The 21,957-nt window shown below is 35.3% G+C and overlaps 1 protein-coding gene across 1 annotated transcript in view; it reads left to right on the top strand.

Annotated features, from left to right (window-relative positions):
• The window catches only part of BMP5 (bone morphogenetic protein 5), a 113,444-nt gene extending 97,603 nt beyond the window's left edge, over positions 1–15,841 (top strand). The window contains exons 5-7 of the mRNA XM_007095542.3: positions 10,176–10,252; positions 12,097–12,207; positions 15,614–15,841. Coding sequence (XP_007095604.1) covers positions 10,176–10,252; positions 12,097–12,207; positions 15,614–15,763 — 338 coding nt within the window. The 3' untranslated portion in view covers positions 15,764–15,841. The remainder of the gene's footprint in view (positions 1–10,175; positions 10,253–12,096; positions 12,208–15,613) is intronic.
• The last annotated feature ends 6,116 nt before the right edge of the window (positions 15,842–21,957 follow it).

The raw sequence follows: 21,957 nt of genomic DNA, 5'->3' as shown, positions 1-21,957 counted from the left end.
TTTGCCATTATTCCTGAAATCTTCATTTTTTTCCCTCAATCACTTGAAACTGACAAATCATACTGCATTTTTTTGTTACTCACATGTATATGTGTGTTAAGAAATGATTATAAATAAAACCAAAATAATAAGTTTTATTAAGTTTCTTGCACCTGGGACGCTCCACAAACATACTAAGCTGGAGTTCACTGGAAGCTTCCTAAGAAGTCTATTTGATGTATCCAGCAACAGAAATGGGGATAGATTTCTTTATGAAATTACATTTTACTAAACTACATACTACATATAGAGCAATGTTTTAAAATAATTTTCCAACAAATAAGTTAAGCCATATTTTTCACTTGAAAGTAAAACATGATATTTGTGCCTTGTTACAAAGCTATTTTATAAAGATCTTCACAAGATATTTAGTTTGGCAAAAATTATAATTGCTTCATATGAAAGATGGAGAAAAATAACTTTCTAAGACCTTTTCTTCCCTGTAAATACTAGCCTGTCAAAGTTGTATATTTTTCTTTTCATGTAGAATGGTTCTGAAATTGGTTGAAATGTTTTTAATTTGATGTAGCAGACTGCATTAAGAAAAAGTTTTGTTAACCATGGATAGAATAGTGAATAATTTTTCAGGAAGTCACAAAGGGAAAAGTGCAAGTTGCATACTTATTATTGGAGCTTGTAACGACTGTGGCAGAGGCGTTCCAGAGACTGAAATCATCAAAGTTCTTTTCCCTGTTGGTGAACTCTATTTATCTTCTCTTTCTGACCACAAGTAACAAATGTACTTCTATAACTAGAGATGAATAAAACACATGGAGCAGAAATCATGTAACTTTTCACCAGTTTCCTAACACTGTTTAGAGTACAAAATTATTCTAATACAGACCAATATTTTCTTTTTAAAAAGTTTGTCATTGGCAGCCATTTCTGTGAAATATGTGGTAGATGTTTTGGAGCATGTTCATATTTTGATAATAAGAAAGAAAGTAGCTGGTTTGTGTCTAGGAGACGTAACCTTTCAATAGGTAGTAATCAAGCAGACGGGAAGAAGTCTCATAGGATTTGGCCTAACAGACAGGGGTTTAAGGAAAGGGAATGCTAATATAAACACAAAATTTGATACTTAGGAGACTTGAAATGCCAGTGAAATTTTAAAATTATTCAAATATAAATAATAAATGCTGTAATAGCACTAAGCCTTTACAATAAATTACTGTTTGAAGACTACATGGCTAAGAAAGAAGCCAATGGGGGAAGAGAGTTGTATTAGATGTTTACCTGATTGCATTTTGTTCTTCTCCAAAGCATATTGCCAAATGTCAAAAGTCTCAGTTAATGCAGGAGAATTAAAACCCAGGTCATTCTCACTTTCTCTACCCAATTTCTTTTCTATTTCAAAGATTCTTGCCTTCCAACTTCTTAGTAACCCTTTGTTCTGTAGGCTCGCTCTATGGAAGAGCCTAGAACATTGTCTAGCACGAAATAGGAATTGTTAAGTAAATTAATGTGTCCATTGTATGGAAAAACTAAATTCCTCTTTCAGGGGAGTATACACAGTGCCACAGTGCCCAGATTTTCTGTAGAACCTGTCCCTCTTTGTTTCTGTTCAGATTTTTGGCAAGGAGTTTGAGCAGACACATTGCGGGAGATATTGCCTCCCCATGAGGCAGCACAATGGATGTTTATTTGAATTTTACATGTGGAGGAAGGAACTGGAAGTAATAGCTATTTTATTAGTTAGGTTAAAAATGCTGTATGTACTAGGTTGATAAGATTGTAAAGAATCTGCTGAGAACAAGATGCTGTTCTAAGGACTATATCAGTGCTGAAAAGAATAGAGTATTAAGAATTTGGAAGAACTGTAAGACAAATGGCAAGTCCTGGTTCACTGCAGATCTTGAAAAGTCTGCTTATTGTGTGCTGGATACTCAGTGTAGTTGAAGGTGAATCTAGTCATTAGTGGCTCTGCCTAAGATCTTGGTGATTTCTTAGGCCAACTAGTTCAAAGAGTCATTGGAATGGAAACATTTTGTATGTATTTTCAACTCTGATAGTCACTATCTTTTGCCTAATACATACAATATAAAGTCATGCCTCTTGGACAGACTGATGTTAATCAAAACCAGAAAGAACAATTAATTACAATTATTTCCCCAAAAGGTTTTATATCATGTAATTAACACATATTTTCATTACATAAAAATAAGCAAATAATAAGCAAAACTAAAATTCTCTCTCGATCCCCTAAGTACTTTTGAAATAGGTTACTCTGATACACATATCAACATGGTATTTGTACTTCTTTGTACATGTATTTGCAAATCTTTTCCTCATTATATACATCTCTTGTGGAGAATATATTTTTACATAAATTACATAAATGATATATCTTATATAGTTTTCAGGACTATTTTAGAGCAGTTTTAGGTTCACAACAAAATTGAGAGGAAGGTACAAAGATTTCCCACATACCGCTGTTCCAGACATGCTTAGCCTCCCCCATTATCAACGTTGCTCATTAGAATGGTTCCTTTCTTACCAAGGATGAATCACAAGGAAGAATCTATAATTTTTCAAAGTTCATACTTTATATCGGGGTTAACTCCTGGTGTTGTACCTTCTGTGGGTTTGGACAAATATATAACGACATGTATCCATCATTATGATATCATACAGAGTACTTTGTTGTCCTCAAAATCCCCTTTCCTTTGGCTATTCATCTCTCTCTCCCCTTAGAAACCACCGGTCTCCTTCTTGTCCTCAAAGTTTTGGCTTTTCCAGAATGTCATAGAGTTAGTTTTATGGATTTTTTAAAAAACAATATGTCTCAGCCATCTTTCAAATAGAGTGACCTCATTCTTTTTAACTGTTGCAATATAGTCAACAGTGTGTGTATCAGGGTTGATTTAGTCATGCCACTCTTAAACAGCATTTTGGTTGTTTCCAAATTGGGGCTCTCAAGATCACGGTTGCAGTGGAAACCCTACAAGGCTGCACCTGTGAGAATGTTTCTAATTCACTTGATTTATTTAATAATTAACACTAAAAACTGTTATTTGTGCCCTGAATCATGCAAAATTTTGGAAATCCCTCCTAAAGAAACAATTATTTTTGTGCATATATTATCTATCTGTACATTTATTTATCTGTTATCCATTTAGGATTTTGTCATTTAATCCTGAGTCCACCATTTACTATTTGCAAAATCTTGGACAAGATGTCACCTCTCCCTATCTCTGTTTCTTCATCTGTAAAGTGAGAATGTTAATAGTATTTGCCCCCTCAGATGAGAATTAAATTAATTCAATGAACTAATTAATTAAATGAATTAAATGAATTAATATTAATAAAAAACTGAGAACATTGGTACATGGCTTATTTGGTATAAGCCATTATCACTGTTAATTCTTAATGAGTCATATGGTTTGGTGTTTCAGAACTGGTGCATAAAGAGTTCAGACTCTTACATCAGAGAAAACTAGAAGCTCTCTCCCTAAAAAGTACCAATATTCCTGCTTATTGGAGTTTCTTGGCCTTTGGGACTTCAGAAGCAAGAAGGATTTTATGGGTTTTTTTTTTAATGTTTATTTGTTTTTGAGACAGAGAGAGACAGAGCGTGAACAGGGGAGGGGCAGAGAGAGAGGGAGACACAGAATCTGAAACAGGCTCCAGGCTCTGAGCTGTCAGCACAGAGCCCGACGCGGGGCTCGAACTCACAGACCGTGAGATCATGACCTGAGCCGAAGTCGGACGCTTAACCGACCAAGCCACCTAGGCGCCCCACAAGAAGGATTTTAGAGGCCTTCACTAATTTGGCCAGTCTATCTGAGCAATTAATTATATAAAATAAACTCATCAATAGACATTAATGGATTGTGTCTGTTGCCAATTCTCTGTCTAGAAAGAATCCATAAAGAGAATACATTTGGGCATGATTTATTGTAAAATAAATGTATTCAATATTAAATAAGCACCCATTGGGGCACCTGGGTGGCTCAGTCTGACTTGGGCTCAGGTCATGATCTCATGGTCCGTGAGTTCGTGAGTTTGAGCCCCACTTTGGGTTCTCTGCTGTCAGCACAGAGCCTGTCTTGGATCCTCTGTCCCCCTCTCCCTGCCTCTCTTCTACTCACACTCTCTCTCTCAAAAATAAATAAACATTAAAATTTTTTTAAGTAAATAAGCACCCATTGTGCAATAAGCACAGTATTAACTATATGCTGATAAAAGATGGATAACTAAGGAATTTGCTTCTTAAAAACCACTCCCACAGACAATAGGAAAGACATGAGAGTTAGTAATTATTAGGAGGTCAATTCTATTAGAGTAGATATAAGGTAGTGTAATAGTAGGAAGGAGAGAGCACCTAAGCAATACCAAGTATGGCTCAAAAGACTTCATGAGGGATTTACATGAGAAATAATAGACATTTTCCAGAAATGGAAAGGGAGGTGAAGCCATTTCAGATGGATGTGCAGTTACAGAGCCATGAATCCATGTTAAATATCTGGGCATGCAAGTTGCTTTGTGTGAGAGGTGTGAGAAAAACTAGAAAAGTATGCAGGAACCAAATTATAAAGAGTAGGGTATGTGATAGTTAGGAACTATGGTGTCTTCATCTGGAAATTGGAAAAAGGAGTACCATAATCAGATATGCATTTTAAAAAGTTAAACTTGGCATCAGAGTGAAGGATGGGATGCCAAGGGAGGAAATCGAAAGCCCAGATAATGACTAGGAGGCTAGTCCAACACTCCAAGTAGCAAAGATTATAGATTGGAGAAAGGGGAAGTGGAAACCAAAACATGTGGGATGGGGCCAGCAGCGGGTGGTGAGACAGGGTTTGGGAGATGAGAGTGTCAAGAATAAGTGGAAGGTATAGGAAAATGATATGGATATGAGCCCAGATTGTTAGATGAAGCTTAGGACTTGACAGTGACACAGAAAATAAAGTAAAAGAAAAAAAATAGAGCTTCCTGTGGGAGCATCAGTACTTTAAATATAAGCAAGGACAAAAAGCAATTCCGTAAAAGAGACAGAAGACTATGGTGAGAGATGGAGGAGGAAAGCAGGGATGAACTGTTATCCTAGGTCAAAGTTACTGGAAGAGGACGTTGAGGAAGTGTGAGGTAACCAAGAGAGCACGGGGTTTCCAAAAGGTTATCTAGACTAGAAATGGGTCAGTCAATGGGCTTTGTGGACTAATGTAGTGTAGGACATGAAGAAGAAAGAAAGAAAATCAAGAAACTTACTAAACGTTCTCACTTGGGCCACTAGGTGACAGTGATCTTGTTAACCAAAGTAGTGATCTGAAGGGTAGCATCTTAAGAATGTAAGGTTAGAAGTAAAAATAGTGAGTAGGAGGCATTTAGGAAGCTTTTATTTAGAGATGCCTGGTGGGGAGATGGAAACTCAGGTTTGTGGACAGTTTTTACATCAGTAAGTTCAAAGTTGAAGATATTAGTTGGATCACCCACATAGATGCCTTGCTAACCAGAATTCAACAAACACAGCAGATAGTTATTATTTTGTTGTAATCTGTTCTGTGTCAGACATTTGTACGTAGAAGAACACAGTTACTGCTACACAAATCAATAACAGTCGTTCCTAGCGGATTGTGCATAAATTCAAGAGAGAGATTCATTGGCTATAGAAGATGGTGATTTAAGATAGAATGGCGGTAGCATTTTGAAAATCCCTTATCTTTGAAAGGGATTGTTATGTGTTTGGAATTTATCATGAATTTCTGTACCCCCCAGTGCCATATCAAGATTTACATTATCAGTCTATTTTAGTATTATTCCTGCTTCTTTACCTCTTAGACCTTCATTCACTTGTCATTTCCATTTTCTATAAATTAGTGAAAACCCTGCTGCTTAGGTGCTGATTTTCTTTTTTCTGTTGGGCCCTGAGCATGAGAATGCTAACACCTCTTTTACCTTGAAGCATAGTTTCTCATCATATTTGACTTATTTAAGCTTTTGACATGCTTGAGTGTTAAATTGTGTTTTGGGTATTTTTTTTCTTTTCTTTTATAGATATGTCTATATTTCACCCACTGAAGAAGCTCATACTAGATTTCAAAGAAAGAAAGAAAGAAAGAAAGAAAACCCATATTGGTATATGGAGTTGTCTGGATTTAATTTTTCTGGCCTACTTCATAGCTAAACTAATCCATGTCTATTTACTTGAATGTTTGTTTTTCAGAGACTAGTAGACAGACCATTGAAGTCCTATGTAGAGTTCAGGATTATTGATTTTTGCTACTTTTAACCTCCATATTTTTTTTCACAATTTTTTTCTAAGACAAAATAACTCCTTAAAAGAAAAGATTAAACTTGCACTGTTTGCAGAAACTGATCATAAAGAAATTTGCATAAAGTATTTAGCAATATTTGCAATATTGGCACTGGTTTCTCAATATTATTACCGTTATGAGACAAAACAAAGAAATGATGCATTTGTAACACCTCCATTGTGGTTGAGGAATGTTAGCATACTTTTCTAGTGTGGTTGTGGCAACAGAACATTTTAATAATTTCTGGCAGAATTCTTCATTTTTCAGCAGGTTACTCTACAGTGGCATTATGTCCCTTTCATTATAATTTTCAAAGAGCTGTCAATCAATAATTTTTAAAGATATAAATTTAATTTCCTTGCCCTTCCTCCTTTAGTTTATTCTGCCAACCATTTATAGTAAACCTAATTGTAGGCTTTGCTGGTTTTGGTACCACATTCACCTCACTCATCCATTAATTTTTATTTCTGACAGAATAAACATATGGTCCTAATGCTTTATGAAATCAGACTCTTGGAACCAGATTCTGTTATAAATTTCATTGCTCGTTACCTTTATGTGATGTCACATTATATACATCACTTAGCCTTCATGAAAAGTTGCATAGATGGAACAGATCTATTTGACTTTTAAATTTTACTTTCTCTTTTTATAAAGATGGAATTCATGTAACCATATATGTAGTTTATGGCTTTTCATATATACTTGTATGTGTTATTGGCTACAATGTCTTTATTCATATTTGATGGTTTTAATTAAGACAAGGATGAATGAATAATATTCCTGTTATTGTCTAATGCAGGGGTTGGCGAAGTAAGGACTCATGGCCTCTTTTTGTATGACCCAATTTCTAAGAATAGGTTTTACATTTTTAAATGTTTGAAAAAGACTCAAAAGAAGGATAAAATTTTGTTTCCTGTAGAAATCATATGAAGTTCAAATTTTAGCCTCCAAAAGTAAAGTTTTATTGGAATATAGCCATATCTATCCATTTACATTAGTATATGGCTGCTTTCATGCTGTAGTGGCAAGGTTCACTCATTGTAATGGTAGACCCCATAGACTAAAATATTTACTATCTTTTTAAAGAAAAGGTTTTCTGACCCCTGGTCTACTGCATTGCTGACTTTTATTTTCTTCTGAATTTCAAAAATTTATAGAATCAAAATAACACCAGAATCAATTATTTCTTTCCCCTAAAAATTACACAGGCAACTATTCCATTTCATGTTCTTGTATTTACTGTTACAGCATGCTTGTCCAATTTTGTCCTGGGCAAAATTGATTCCCTGTGCAATTCTTATTCTGCCCCAAGAAGAATTTGCCCAAAGAATAAGAGTGCTGTATTCTGTATGGCCCAAAGAATATTCTTTGCCAAAAGAATAAGAGTGCTGTATTTCAAATACATTCTCTTTTCTCCATTTTCTGTCATTGTCTACATATTTAATTTGTTTTAATAAAGCTAATTGCACAGCAAGGATAACTCTGATCTAGAAGTAAAAAAGCCTGAGTTCAATATTTAATCATTATTTTGTTTTCTAGGCAGAGATTTTTAAAAATTCTTTTTTAATTTTTTAAAGTATATTTATTTATTTTGAGAGAGACAGAGACAAGTGCGAACAGGGGAGGGACAAAGAAAGAGAGAGAGAGAGATAGAGAGAGAGAGAGAGAGAGAGACAGAGAGAATCCCAAGCAGCCACCATGCTGCCAGTGCAGAGCCAGATGCAGGGCTCAAACTCACCAAACTGTGAGATCATGACCTGAGCCAAAACCAAGAGTAGGATGCTTAACAGCCTGAGCCACCCAGGCGCCCCTCTAGGCAGAAATTAAATAAATAACTACATGAAGTAACTGTGAAAAGTGGATGGCAAGACCTGCTAAGATAGACTCCATGGATCTTTGAAATGTCTACATTTTCATTAGAGGTTGAGAATAATTAAACTGGAGGGTGACATCTTAAGACAGACTACTCTGTGTAGTAAACAACTACACTGATTTAACAGAGATGACTGTCAGAGTGAATGTAGCAATTGTTCCTAAAAGAAAGAATTAGCTGTCTTCTTTGAAAATAAGTTATTTTGCTGGCTCCCTTACCCTACATTTTTTCCTCTTTCATATGTCATATTGTAAATAATAAAAAAATGGGTTGGTTTTTTGAATGTTATATGTATAAAGTGTGAGTAAGCTCTAAGGAAGGCAACATAGAGTTTCTATAAAGTTCTGTGTTTCTTTGACGTTTTGCTTTAGTCTGGATACAATATGGAGGCTCTCTATTTAACCTTAATTCTTTTTTAAAAAGTTCTTAATTCTTTTAAGTAATTATAAAAGATTGTGAGTTTTGCGAATTATATTCTAAAATATATAAAGGAAATAATATATTTCCTTTTCTTCAAGTTATTTGTGGAACACATTGAGGAATTCATTTATATATTCCTCAAATATTTATTGAGTACCTACTATATGTCAGAAACTATTTCTGAAATGTGGGATGTATCAGTGAACCAAACAGAACCAAACAAGATTTTGGCCCTCTGGAACTTATACTCTAGTGGGAGGAAACCGACAAGAAACAATGTACATAATAAATGAATAAAAGGTATAGCATATTAAAAGATGGTAAGTGAAATGGAAAAAAAAATAAGAGCAAAGTGAGGGATATCAGGAATATCATGGTGGGAGTTGTGATCTTAAATAGGGTAGTTAGTGAAGGCTTCACGGACAAGATGATGCTTAAGTGAAAAGTTGAGGAATGCCTATAGCTTCCTCAACTTTTGGATATATATAACTTTTGGATATATCCAAATCCAAGGGATAGGCATTTCAGAGAGAGGGAAGAGTGAGTATAAAGGCCCCTAAGATGGGTGGAAGCTGACCTGGGTAGAAAACAGCAAGGAGGTATAATGGCCAGAATGGAGTAAAGGAGAAGAAGTTTAATAGGAAATGAGTGAGAGAGATGATGGGGTCAAATCATACAGGACCTTGTAAACCACTGTAAAGATATTTCACTTAGTGATATGGGGAGACCAGAGTGGGACTTTTTGCTGGGGAGTGATAGAATTTGATTTACTTGTTAGAAGGTCTACTTGACTGCTTTGTTGTCGAAGAGCAAGAACAGAAGCAAAGGGAATTAGGAATGGGAATACTGCAGTAATTCAGGCGAAAGCTGACGTGGCTTGAACCAGGACTAGTCATGGAGGTGGTAAGAGTAGGTGGATTTTGGACCATTTCGAAGGTAGCATGTGTAGGGTTTCTTGGCAGGCCGGATGTAAGAGCAAGAGGAAAAAGCAGAGTATATTTTGACACTTTCTCTCTTTTTTGGGGGGAAGCTGCCATCAGTCAAAAATGGAGGGGTTTACAGATTGGACAGGTTTTGGGAGAACATCAAAAGCTCACCTTTGAGTATTCTGAATTTAGTGAATTAAAATCAACTCAGTAAGATCCCAGTTAGTACCTTCCCAGTGTCTACCTCATGGAAGATGTTAAAAAAACATTGTATGAGTGTTTAATGTATACAAATATAAGAAGTACCGCTACAGTGTGAAATAATAAATGAGCATTCATTGAGCAGCTAGTACTCAATGAATAGCAGGCATCAGACCGTGCACCATAAAGCAGGGAGTCTAACTAAATTCTTGTTAGAACCTCAGAAGGTAAATGGTATCTTCTACATTTTACAGAAGAAGAAACTCATGACAAGCGATTTACCTAAAGTTCACATAATTAATTAGGTGGCTCTGGCTTCAAACTCCTAGTTTACGATTCAAACTCCTAGTTTACAACTTTAAATACAGCTTCTTTTTAATTTTATCAGTGATCTCACAAAAGAAACATTATGATACCTGATAAACTGCCTTGTCTTTAAAATCTGATTTTTACCTTCAGATTATAATACAAGTGAACAAAAACAAGCCTGTAAGAAGCATGAACTCTATGTGAGTTTCCGGGATCTGGGATGGCAGGTAAGAATGGTCAGTTAACTAGGGTGCTTCTTTCCCATTTTATTATAAATCCAGAGTTATTCATAATCTTTGTTAGTAATATTTCCAATATATTAACCAATTATATTTGATATGACTATTCAGTATATAAGTTACCCACATCATTTTTATTTCTCCCTTATCCTTTTGCCATTGAAACATCATTATTAGGGTTTACAGTAAAAAAACAACTACGCTGAAGAAGAAACATAATCCTATGATACTTAGAAAGTGGAAAAACAGGGATGCCTGGGTGGTTTGGTCGGTTAAGCGTCCGACTTCAGCTCAGGTCATGATCTCACGGTCCGTGAGTTCGAGCCCCGTATCAGGCTCTGTGCTGACAGCTCAGAGCCTGGAGCCTGTTTCAGATTCTGTGTCTCCCTCTCTCTCTGCCCCTCCCCTGTTCACGCTCTGTCTCTCTCTGTCTCAAAAAAAATAAATAAACGTTAAAAAAAATTAAAAAAAAAAGAAAGTGGAAAAACAGGTGCTGTTGTTTACATATCCCAAAGTTTTAATTTTATACCAATTTTTCAGATTTACTTGAGTAACAGCATTTGCCCCCTTATGGTCTCAAACTCAAGAGCTAGGAAACAGAATCCTTGTCTATAATGTTATTAATAAGTATATCTACAGAAAAAAAACATTTTTCTTGAACTTAAAAAATCTTATTGCTGTCTTTTACAAATGCTTCACAAAGAGGGTGAGGAAGAGAATTTAACCAAAATAGTTTTTTTTTTAATTTTTATAATTTTTTTTTAAATTTATTTTTGAGAGAAAGACAGAGTACTAGTGGGGAAGGGGCAGAGAGAGAGAGGGAGACACAGAATCCAAAGCAGGCTTCAGGCTCTGAGCTGTCAGCACAGAGCCCAACGGGGCTCAAACCCACAAACCATGGCTTTGACCTAAGCCAAAGTTGGATGCTTAACTGACTGAGACACCGAGGTGCCCCAACCAAAATAGTTTTTAATGGCTTTATGTATTGATAGTTTAAATTGAAGTTTTTAGATTATATTATCCGATTATAATGGATTTGCAGAATTTGAGTTATCTCATTGAAAAGTAATAATAAAATGTAAGCATTTAAAAATTTTATGATAAACCTTCAACATGATTCATTCAGTAAGTTTATATTTGGACCAAGTTTTACTTCTTGGGGAAAAAAAAAATCAGGACAACCATTCCACATGCCAATTTTTTGGCTTCCTAAAAAATTTCATGTGCCTTTCTCAAGAATTTGCTCCAAATTATTTCTTCTAAGGAGACTATAAAGTTAACACATGAATGGAAAGAAAAACAGAAAAAGGAACAAATATTAAAGCTTTAGGAGGTTGTCAGACTTCTAAAACCAGGAATGAGTTATTAAGAAGTAATGGGAATTATCTCAATTAAGTTTATTCTTCTTTTCCTTTCTGGTTCACTTGAACTTTCCAAAGTTCATCATTTCCTGTTTAAACAATATTTACAAAGCTGTTTAATGATTATGGTTTTATTCATGAATACATGAATTAATACATACTATGAATATCCTACATAGCAACCTCTTGGGAAAAATTACAGAGGGCAATTTCTTGTGAAAATATTTATACTTGTGTTGTAAACTTGAACCTAAAAATAAATTAATGGCTTGAGGGAGACTGTCACGTTAGAATAATTGTTGGATGAAGAAGAGAAACCTATCTAAACTAAATATGGGTATTCTTCAAGAATTACTTTATTTTTATTTTGGTGATTTCTTTTCTCCTCCTCCTCCTCCTCCTTTGTTTTGTTTTGTTTTGTCTCCTGTTTATGTGTGTGTGTGTGTGTGTGTGTGTGTGTGTGTATTTTAGGACTGGATTATAGCACCAGAAGGATATGCTGCATTTTATTGTGATGGAGAATGTTCTTTTCCACTCAATGCCCACATGAATGCCACCAACCATGCCATCGTTCAGACTCTGGTATGCTTTGTTTTTGTAGAATTGAAAGTGGTTTATGATGCAAGCATCATATAAAAGTTATTTTAAAGGGAAGCATCCATTTATAGCTATAAATGTATGATTTTTTCTTTTAAAACTCCTTTGGTATTTTTTAGAGCCAAACTAACAATTGTGGATATAGTCAGGACATTTGGGCTTGTTTAAAGAATAATCCTGATTCCAGAATGGGGAAGGATTCAGCTAGGAAAATTGGAGTAACCACATGAAGTAGTCACTCTGCACTGATTTCTTCACTATGCAATATGACTAACCACACAGGTTCCCAAGGGCCATTTCTAACCTAGCAATTCATTAGTAATCATTGCAAAAACATTGAATAATAGCCTTACTGAATTTCATCTGAGCTCTTTTACTCTAATTATTTAAGAATGTTCCACAACATATTTTCATATTATGAAAGTTCTTCGAATAGAATGTAAGTAGAAGACTCGTTTCTATTTCTTGATACTAGGTTTTTTTTGTTTGTTTGTTTGTTTGTTTGTTTGTTTTAAATAATCTTTAAGGTGGATTTAATCTTCTTTTCTTCCCTTCCTCACTCAGGAATTTAGCAGTGACTTAATCTCCAATAACCTGGGCTTATTTTTGTGCAAACAATAGTTAAGTGTTGGTTTCATGCTGTCTAAATGATTCTACTATATCTAATGAGCTCGAGAAACCTCTTGAGACTCTGACATACCTGCCTTATGGTGTATGACTTACTGATTTGGCAGTGGGGCAGTCTGGAAGACTAAGTGAAAGGCTTCTAGAAGGTGCAATAGACTGATATAATTACAAATTAATGTTTAGGTTAATACGAACCTTTAAACTGTATGTCATCAGTATAGAAGGAAGAAAACAAAGTATTTGAGATTTAAGATTTAGTGACAGAGTGGTTATTTGGTGGATGGCGGTAGGTGAGCAGTAGCTATAAGAAAAAAAAATCTTTGTGGGTGAGTCTTGTTTGTGGCCAATAAGAAACATAACTGTTAGAATTTGTGAGTTGACTCTTCAGAAGATTGTTTCAGAATTAATTTAAAATTTAAAGCTAATGGAAAGACTATCCCAGTTTTCTTCTGAATAAGAAAGGGTATATCTAAATTGACAGATTAATCCTTGAATGACTTGGTATTTTCTATTCTCTTCACTGACATCATAGGTACTAGAGAATAGACACCAAAGACACACATCTGTGGCAACTAGAGCATGGATATTGTCAAAAACTTTGGAAATAATTTAGAGTAAAAACAAACAAACAAAACAAAACAAAAAGCCAGAGATAAAACAAATGTATATTTTGAAAGGCTGTCATTTAAAATATTCTTTTTATGCTTGACTAATGAGATTGTCTACTTCTGTGCCATATGCAAAGTATAGAGTAAATTCCTGTGAGAATTTTAAGATTTGTTATGCTTTCATCTTTGCTTTTTATAAATAGAAGCACTTCTTGATACAGGAGATCATTTCTGGGGAATGGGCAGGTCTTCAAGTTGTATTCAAACCTCCTCCAGTAAAAAGACTATGTGAACTCTAGCCATCTATCCTTGCCTGTGAGACTTCACCATAACCCAAAAGCCAATTACTTAGAGAGAAATGCTACTGTTTCAAGCCTTGGAAGAGTAGCCATGATCACTGGCTTTTTGTAGGGTCAGAGCAACAGTCACTATTAGCTTATAGAGAAATGACACTTTTTCAGAAAATTCTTTGCTTCTTTATGCTGTCATCTCAATGACTCAGCAGACTTCTGCTTCATGAGATATGCATCTAATATATAAAAGTTTCCCTCAGGCTAAGAATTGCTTAATTATTGAAAAACTCTGTCAACTCTCCCTTTCTCTCATTTTTTCTTTTCATTTTTTTCTCTTATAAATATACAAGCACATACTGTCAGCTTTTAGGGCTGTAGTCTGGAAGGCAGTGTCAAAAAATAAACATTTAAAAAAAATCTGACATGGACTTGGAACAAGACCCTGCTGTGTATCACTGTCCTGGGATATGGGACATAAGTCATTGCAAAACTTGAAGCATACATGGGAAGTTTGATTTTTTTTTTTTCCTGGCATTGTGCACTCTACGTTTGTTCTGTGTAGGACATGAAACAAGAAGACAGGCATGTTTGTTGTTAAAGGCAAGCATATTTGTGACTAATATGTTTGAGAAACTATTCAAGAACAATCCATTTTTTGAGAATGATTGCTTCGTGAAGCTGCCAAGGCCATTGAAACAAGGGGTTATCAATCATGTATGTGTGGGTTATGGAAGATAAAGCTGATGAGGGACAAAAGCTGCATCTGAAATTTGTAGAAACTATCCAACTTTTAGTTTTGTGAGGTCTTAGGAAATTTCAAGTTCATGTCAGATCACCTCATTTTTCCTGCTGTTTCTATCCACATGCAGGGCTCCTATATCATTTCAGCCAGGACACTGTGCAGCCAAAACTCTAAGAGTCTGTATTTGCTTTTTGTGGATCCCTCAGGACTCATCAGTGGGACTTCCCATAAACCCCTTTGGGGAAAGGGCCAGGGTAGGTGGGTGGGAAAGGGGAAACCATGTTCTGGCTCCTTGCTCAATTATTGCAAATCATCGGCAGACTGCCAGTCTGATGGAAATGAGAGTAAACCCTTTACTTAAGCATTTCACTTTCAGTATACAGCTACCTTTTAGGCTTTTGGGGGAGAGGGATATTCAATTTGTAAAATATCTAGGCTCTTTGCTTCTGATTTAGCTTGGCCTGCTTTTTTGGCGCTTGGCTAGGAGAGAAAGAAAGTCAAAGCCAATCCAGTAAGAAAAAATTCTATAGAGAAGAGTTGAAATCATTGCTTTAAAACAAGTTTTGGATTGTACCTGGAATATATTTTGCTGTGATTTTTATGCTTCCTTTAACTGTGGAAAATTAAGAGTTGGCATAACTTTAGTGATTTATTGCTTAATTGTCCTTTAAAAAATAATTCTTAGATTCAAATCTTTCTGAGATTCAAATCTTGTGGTGTCACTTCACTGATTTGCATTTATAACTTCTGTACTTCTCATGAAGTCTATAGAAGTTGTCGTTTTAACCAAAAGCAACTCAGTGCAGGTTGCCATGTTCTTTCCCCCAGGAAAATTTCCACTGAATATTCCATAGAAGGAGTTTTCCTTACTTGGTAGAATATTTTTCAAGGCCCCAACACATAATTAGAACTGGTGAGTTGGTTCTAGGTGTTAATGCTTAAAAATACATCCTTCACTACCAGTTTCCAACCCCCACCCCAGCCATTGAGCATAAATAGGAGAAGAGTGATAGGTTAAGGGTGTACCTGACTGTGAGTGACAAAATAGGAATATTATTTGAAAGCTGTGGACAAAATGTCTTATTTCTTAAAAAAAACCAAAACATGTTTTTCTTTCCCAGGTTCATCTGATGTTTCCTGACCATGTGCCAAAGCCTTGTTGTGCTCCAACCAAATTAAATGCCATCTCTGTGCTGTACTTTGATGACAGCTCCAATGTCATTTTGAAAAAATACAGAAATATGGTAGTGCGCTCATGCGGCTGTCATTAATATTAAATAAGAATGGTAATAAGAAAAAGATCTGTGTTAAGGTTTATGACTAAAATAAAAAGTATGCTTTCAGACAAAAAGGGAATTTCATAAAATTAGTCTGACTCTTTTCATCTCTGTTCCTATGTACGATATCATGTATATAGTCACTTTTATTTATTTAACGGTATATATCTCCTTTGTGGATGCCTTATCAATAAAATCTATTTTATAGGTCTATTAAATGTAGATAGCCTAGTTTGACATTCAATGGGATATGCTAAGTCCAATTCAATTCCATTTCAACACTCTTTTTCTAATACAATCTTTATATGATTATCTGAAATCAGACAGGACTCCTTTGTCATCAGTGAGGGAAATTGAACGCATTTAGTTATGTTGTGCCAGTGAAAACTGTGATAGGATATTTATTTAGAAATAAAACTAAAACCAAAAAAAAAAGATGAACAACCCAAACAAAAATGCTTGGATAAACACAAGTTTTCTTTTAGAGTTTCTGCTTCATTAGATAAAGTGAAATCTTGAACTGGATTTGAATAAATAAGCAGTAGGCAGAACACAGAAGACGAAAGATGACACACAATTTGTTGTAACTGTTTTCTTTAACCGAATTGGTGTAACTGGAGGAGTATGTTCCTTCCTGGCTTGTGGACTGGAGATTTTGCAAAGCACTCAAAGTTTCAGGAACTCTGTGGAGACAGGCTTGAGCCTATGTCCGTAACTTTCCAAGTTAACACTAAAAAATCGTAGTACAACCTTCTTACCTCAAATAAATCACGTCTGCCTATTATCTAGAACACGACTTCTGCAGATTTTTTTTTCCCCCAGATTTAAAAACAGTCCAAAATAAAGAAACGTTTACATGCGCTCCGCTTCCCTCCCCACAGACAAGAGTCACTGCATACATAAAACATACCGGAGCAAAGATGCCGACAGAGCCATTTTCTTTAGCTCTCCTTTCAAACTGAGTTTGCTGATTGATGTGATGCAAGGGATTTTATTTAGGTGAAAGCACTGAAACTAAACTGAAGGAAATTACCAAAAACCCCAGAATGGCTTTGACAGAATTGCCATTTCGAAAGAACAGCTGAAATCCATTTTTCATATCTTTGAGAATGAGCTCAATGAAAACCTTATTTTGTAAGGGGATTTTGTAAACCTTCCTCCAAGAGCAAATAATTCCAAACGGGAAGGTTCTGTTGTGTGTATGTGCATGTGTATTCTTCCCTCTGAAATTAATTTATTTTCTTTCTTTGCCTTCTAAGGCTTCTCTTTAACACACAGTTACTTTGGGAAGGATGACATTTAGATGGATTACTTGCTCTTCCTGGTGGCTCCATGGTTAGGCTTATTTACAGTTCATCTAAAATATTCATAAAGCACCACTTTCTAATCATGTTTTGGACCTTTCAAATCAAACTTATATCAGAAATAGCTTCCAAAATGTTATAAGTTCATTTGTAATTCAGGTATATTGCAATGTTGTTTTAAAATACAGTTTATCTTAAAGAAAATTTGATAATAACTATATTGGGGGGGTACATTAAGTAATATATTTTAAAATAAATAGTGTGCCATTGTAAGAATAAGAAACGGAAGTCTATTATATTATTCTCTAAATGTGCTGTTTAAATATATTTCTATATTTTAAAATCTATTAAATGTGTGACGCTAGTTTCTGCTGTGCTGTATTTAAGAGGGATACAAAAATGTAAGTGTGTTATGAATTGAGACTAGAAGACTATCAGATATAAAATGTTCGTGGGTTACTTGACTCTTTATGCTGTTTTTAATTGCCAAAACTAACTTTTGTGTTTTTAATAAATAATTCACTGTTAAATGGATAAAGCAACAATCCATGAATTAAATATCTTCTTAATCGGCTCCAATAACAAAGAGATTTTGAAAATAGCAAAAAATGATAGGGATGGAAAAATACCCCACTGGTTCTTTTTCATTTAAGAAAGTAGATCATTAGCATCAGTATTTTCCCACTTTTTCAAATTAGATATATGAATATATGTACATATATGCACATATGTTCAGTTACATTATTCTCAAAGAACTATTATAGTAAATTTGTAGTATTACTTTGGTAATACTTAAGCTGCTGTCAGAAACCAGAATAATTTGGCCTATTTTAATAGAATCCAAATAATTCAAGTCTTTTTAGTTCTTTAGGTATTGGCTTTTTGTGTTTGTTTTTTAAATTTCCTGCTTTATATGCATTTTGCTTTGTAAAGTGGCCCTAATTCTTTTTGAAAGGAGAAGGGCATAAATCACAAACATTCCAGTTCTTTAAAATTAAGACAAAAATAAATCGTCTACATCGAACTAAAGAAATAAGAAAAATGCAGTAAAGAATATCCAAAATTATTTTTTTTCTCAAGAACTGTCATTTTATAATCCCTATATCACCATCATCGAATCTAAGCCAGAGTCTACTGGCTACTATACAGTTTGGCAAATATCATCTCCCAAGAAATTTACAATGAATAATGTTTATGATGCAGTTCCATGCAAGGCAGAAGAAATCATCATTCCCAAACACAAGTCACCATCTCATAACTACTCAGTCAAATGCTCAATCTATCATCCAATTTCCATTTCGGATTACCTGCTTTTCTATGGGTTCTCTTTTGCATATTTTATTTTATTTTATTATTTTATTTTATTTGCCTGGAACTTTGTTTAAAGTTAGAAGTGAAAATGCCTTTGCTGATAAAACATATATGTTGATAACTATACATCCATGCATCTGTACTTTATGTGTACTGGTTAAGATCATAATTGAGAAGAAGGTAGGTAAAGTAACAATCAATGCCAGTATTTATTCCTATTTAGGCAGAAAAGTGACACTTTGTCCAAGTTAGCAATTTAAAAAGAGCAAAGGGTCTGCAAAACTGCCTCAACATCTGTCGTAACATTTGTGAAAGCGTGTTTGAAACATGGGGATTTCAAAGAAGAACCTGGATCAGATGTAGCCTTTAAAAATAACAATACATTTCAGAAGTTTTTTTTTTAATTTTTTTTAACATTTATTTTTGAGACAGAGAGAGACAGAGCATGAACAGGGGAGGGGCAGAGAGAGAGGGAGACACAGAATCGGAAGCAGGCTCCAGGCTCCCAGCCATCAGCCCAGAGCCCGACCCGGTGCTCGAACTCACGTACTGCAAGATCGTGACCTGAGCTGAAGTCAGACGCTTAACCGACTGAACCACCCAGCTGCCCTGACATTTCAGAAGTTTTAAAGCATGCACCTTAAAACCTTTGCGTCTCAGTTTCAACTTTGCAGAGGCAGCTAACCTCCAATCATTCCTGAGATGTCAATATAGGTACACAATGGAGAGAATGGGTAGAAGCACTACAGCTTCAAACTAGAACTTATATGTAGAAGGATGAGAGACAAAAGACTGCGTAAAGAGCCCCCAGACCCAGCCAGTTTGGAACCAGAACCTAAGTTGATAGCTTATTGAGGTGAGCAGTATTTGTTCCCCAGTTCATTGTGGCTACTACTAGACGGTGAAATATAACAGGACATACTTAAAAAGCTGGACTGTGTTTATTTTCCCACGGATGCTTCTAGAAAAAGCCCAAACTAGGAAAATAATTCTCTACCTTGAGCCACAAGGCCAATGAGGTATCTTAGATTATGCATCTTTATACTTTCTTCAATAATTCACATATACCCACACATACACGCACACATATGAATAGGCATATTTTTATATATTTTATTCATTTATTTTAAATGTTTATTTATTTATTTTGAGAGAGAGAGAGAGATAATGAGTGGAGGGAGGGGCAAAGAGAGAGGGAGACAGAGAATCCTAAGCAGTCTCTGCAGCTGTCAGCACAGAGTCCAAAGTGGGGCTTGAACTTACAAACCCTGAGGTCATGACCTGAGCTGAAACCAAGAGTTGGAGGCTTAACCAACTGAGCCACCCAGGAGCCCCAATAATTTTACATGCCTTAAAGAAGAGAGAATAAAAACGGGAGTACAAAATTTTTAAATGAACTTCGGGGAAGGAAAAATACATGCAACAAGAAATTTAAAAGAACTTAAAGTATATGAAGATCAAAGGGAGTTCTAACATCTATTTAATCAGTATTCCAGAAAATTGAAGACAATTTTTGGGTCAACAGCCGACCTCTTTATCAGAGCGCCTTCTCAACTTGGAAGTCGGTCAACAGGTAATTACTATCCTCAGATTGCTAAGGAAAAATAACCATCATTCGGAATTCTATACCCAGCAAAACTATATCAAACATTAGGGCAAAATAATTCTTAGGCAAGTAAAATGGAGAGACAATTTATCATCAATAGCAAAACCACCGCTAAAGATTTTACCTTAGGGAGAAAAACAGTTAACCCCAAAATATATACAATAATGATGAGCAAGAAGATGGGGGTAGGCTAAAATAAATAATAATGCCTAATAATCATGGTTTTAAAAATGAAGAGAATTAAATAACATTAACTCGGGTTAAGTAGAGTAAAATACAGTGCAACTATGGAATATATAATGGAAGATGGATGGTTGGAAATGGTTTTGCATTTTATTTAATGACGATTAAACTCATTAACCTCAGAACACGAAATAGTGTGTATTTTAAATCAGGATTGATACAATTTTTCTGTAAAAGATGTGATAATAAATAATTTAGGTTTTAAGTTTCTGTTGGAACTACTCAGTTCTACTGCGGTAGTGTGAAAGCAGTCATAGGAAATATATACACTAGGATCACCTGGGTGGCTCAGTGGATTGAGCGGCTGACTTTGGCTCAGGTCATGATCTCACAATTTGTGAGTTTGAGTCATGTGTGGGCCTCACTGCTGTTGGCACAGAGCCTGCTTCAGATCCTCTGTCCTCCTCTCTCCATCCCTCCCCTGCTTGTGCTCTCTCAAAAATAAATAAAAATTAAAAAAAAAATAGGTACACTAATACGTGTAGCTGTATTCCACTAAGACTTTACTTATGAAAAAAGGTGGGGATAAGATTAGGCCCATAGACTATACTTTGCTGACCCTTGTTCTAAACCAGTAGAAGGGATAATTGTAATCTGTAAGATACAATCAATTCAACGCGATAAAAAAGAAGAGGAATTTTAAAAACATAGCAAAAGGGAAATATTGTATATAATGAAATGATGGCAATAAATCGATAGACAGTCATATAATATTAAATGTAAGCAGACTGAAAAGGTCACTACTGCCAGATTGGATTTAAGATAATCTCAACAGCTAGTGACATTCTGTTCATAAACTTTTTTTAATGTTAATTATTTTTAAGAGAGAGAGAGACGTAGCACGAGAAGGCGAAGGACAGAGAGAGGGAGAGACGCAGAATCTGAAGCAGGCTGCAGGCTCTGAGCTGTAAGCAAGCTCCAGGGTCTGAGCTGTCAACACAGAGCCCAACGCAAGCCTCAAACTCACGGAACCGTGAGATTATGACCTGAGCCGAAGCTGGAGGCTTAACTGACTGAGCCACCCAGGTTCCCCAGTAACATTCTGTTCAAAAGAGGCACACCTAAAACTTTAAAACACAGGAAGGTTGAAAGTAAAATGAAGGTAAAATATACACCTGGACAATACCCACCACAGAAAACTGAGTTAATCATATTAATAAAGTATATTTACACTTAAATACAAACCGTCCGTTACTGTTTTGAGTATGAAGACACACTGTTGTTGCCTATTCACCTTTGCCATATCTTCTCATAAAATTGTTTCTGGAATAGTTTTTTGTTTTTTAATTACCTCTTTAAAATTAATAAACCAAGAGAATTTTATCTTGGCATATAATAGCATTCCTTTCTCAAGGTTATTAAGACTCTGGTGATTTGAAAATTCCTTGTCTTTTAAACAAAGTTCACAGTATTGTATTCAACAATGTACGTTGATGTCAGAAAGACTTTCTAAGGTGATTCCACATAGAAAATGAAATAAAGCCTATATGAGAGAACAAGCACTTTTCCAAAGATGTCACGACAAGAAGGAAGAATATTTGAAAACTTGGCTATTGAACATAATGGGTCCAATGAATCTTCTTTCACACTAACCTCACAGGGCTATTATTAAATGGAAGTAAAGTAATTTCTGTATTCCCAATACACTAGTACAGCTTCTGGGCCTTCATAACTTTTTTCCATTCACCAGGAATGCCCTCCCTAAATTCTGCCTGCTGATATTC

Source organism: Panthera tigris, chromosome B2, assembly GCF_018350195.1.
Source record: "Panthera tigris isolate Pti1 chromosome B2, P.tigris_Pti1_mat1.1, whole genome shotgun sequence".
In the NCBI taxonomy this organism is placed as follows: domain Eukaryota; kingdom Metazoa; phylum Chordata; class Mammalia; order Carnivora; family Felidae; genus Panthera; species Panthera tigris.
This window is presented reverse-complemented; position numbering and strand designations above follow the sequence as displayed.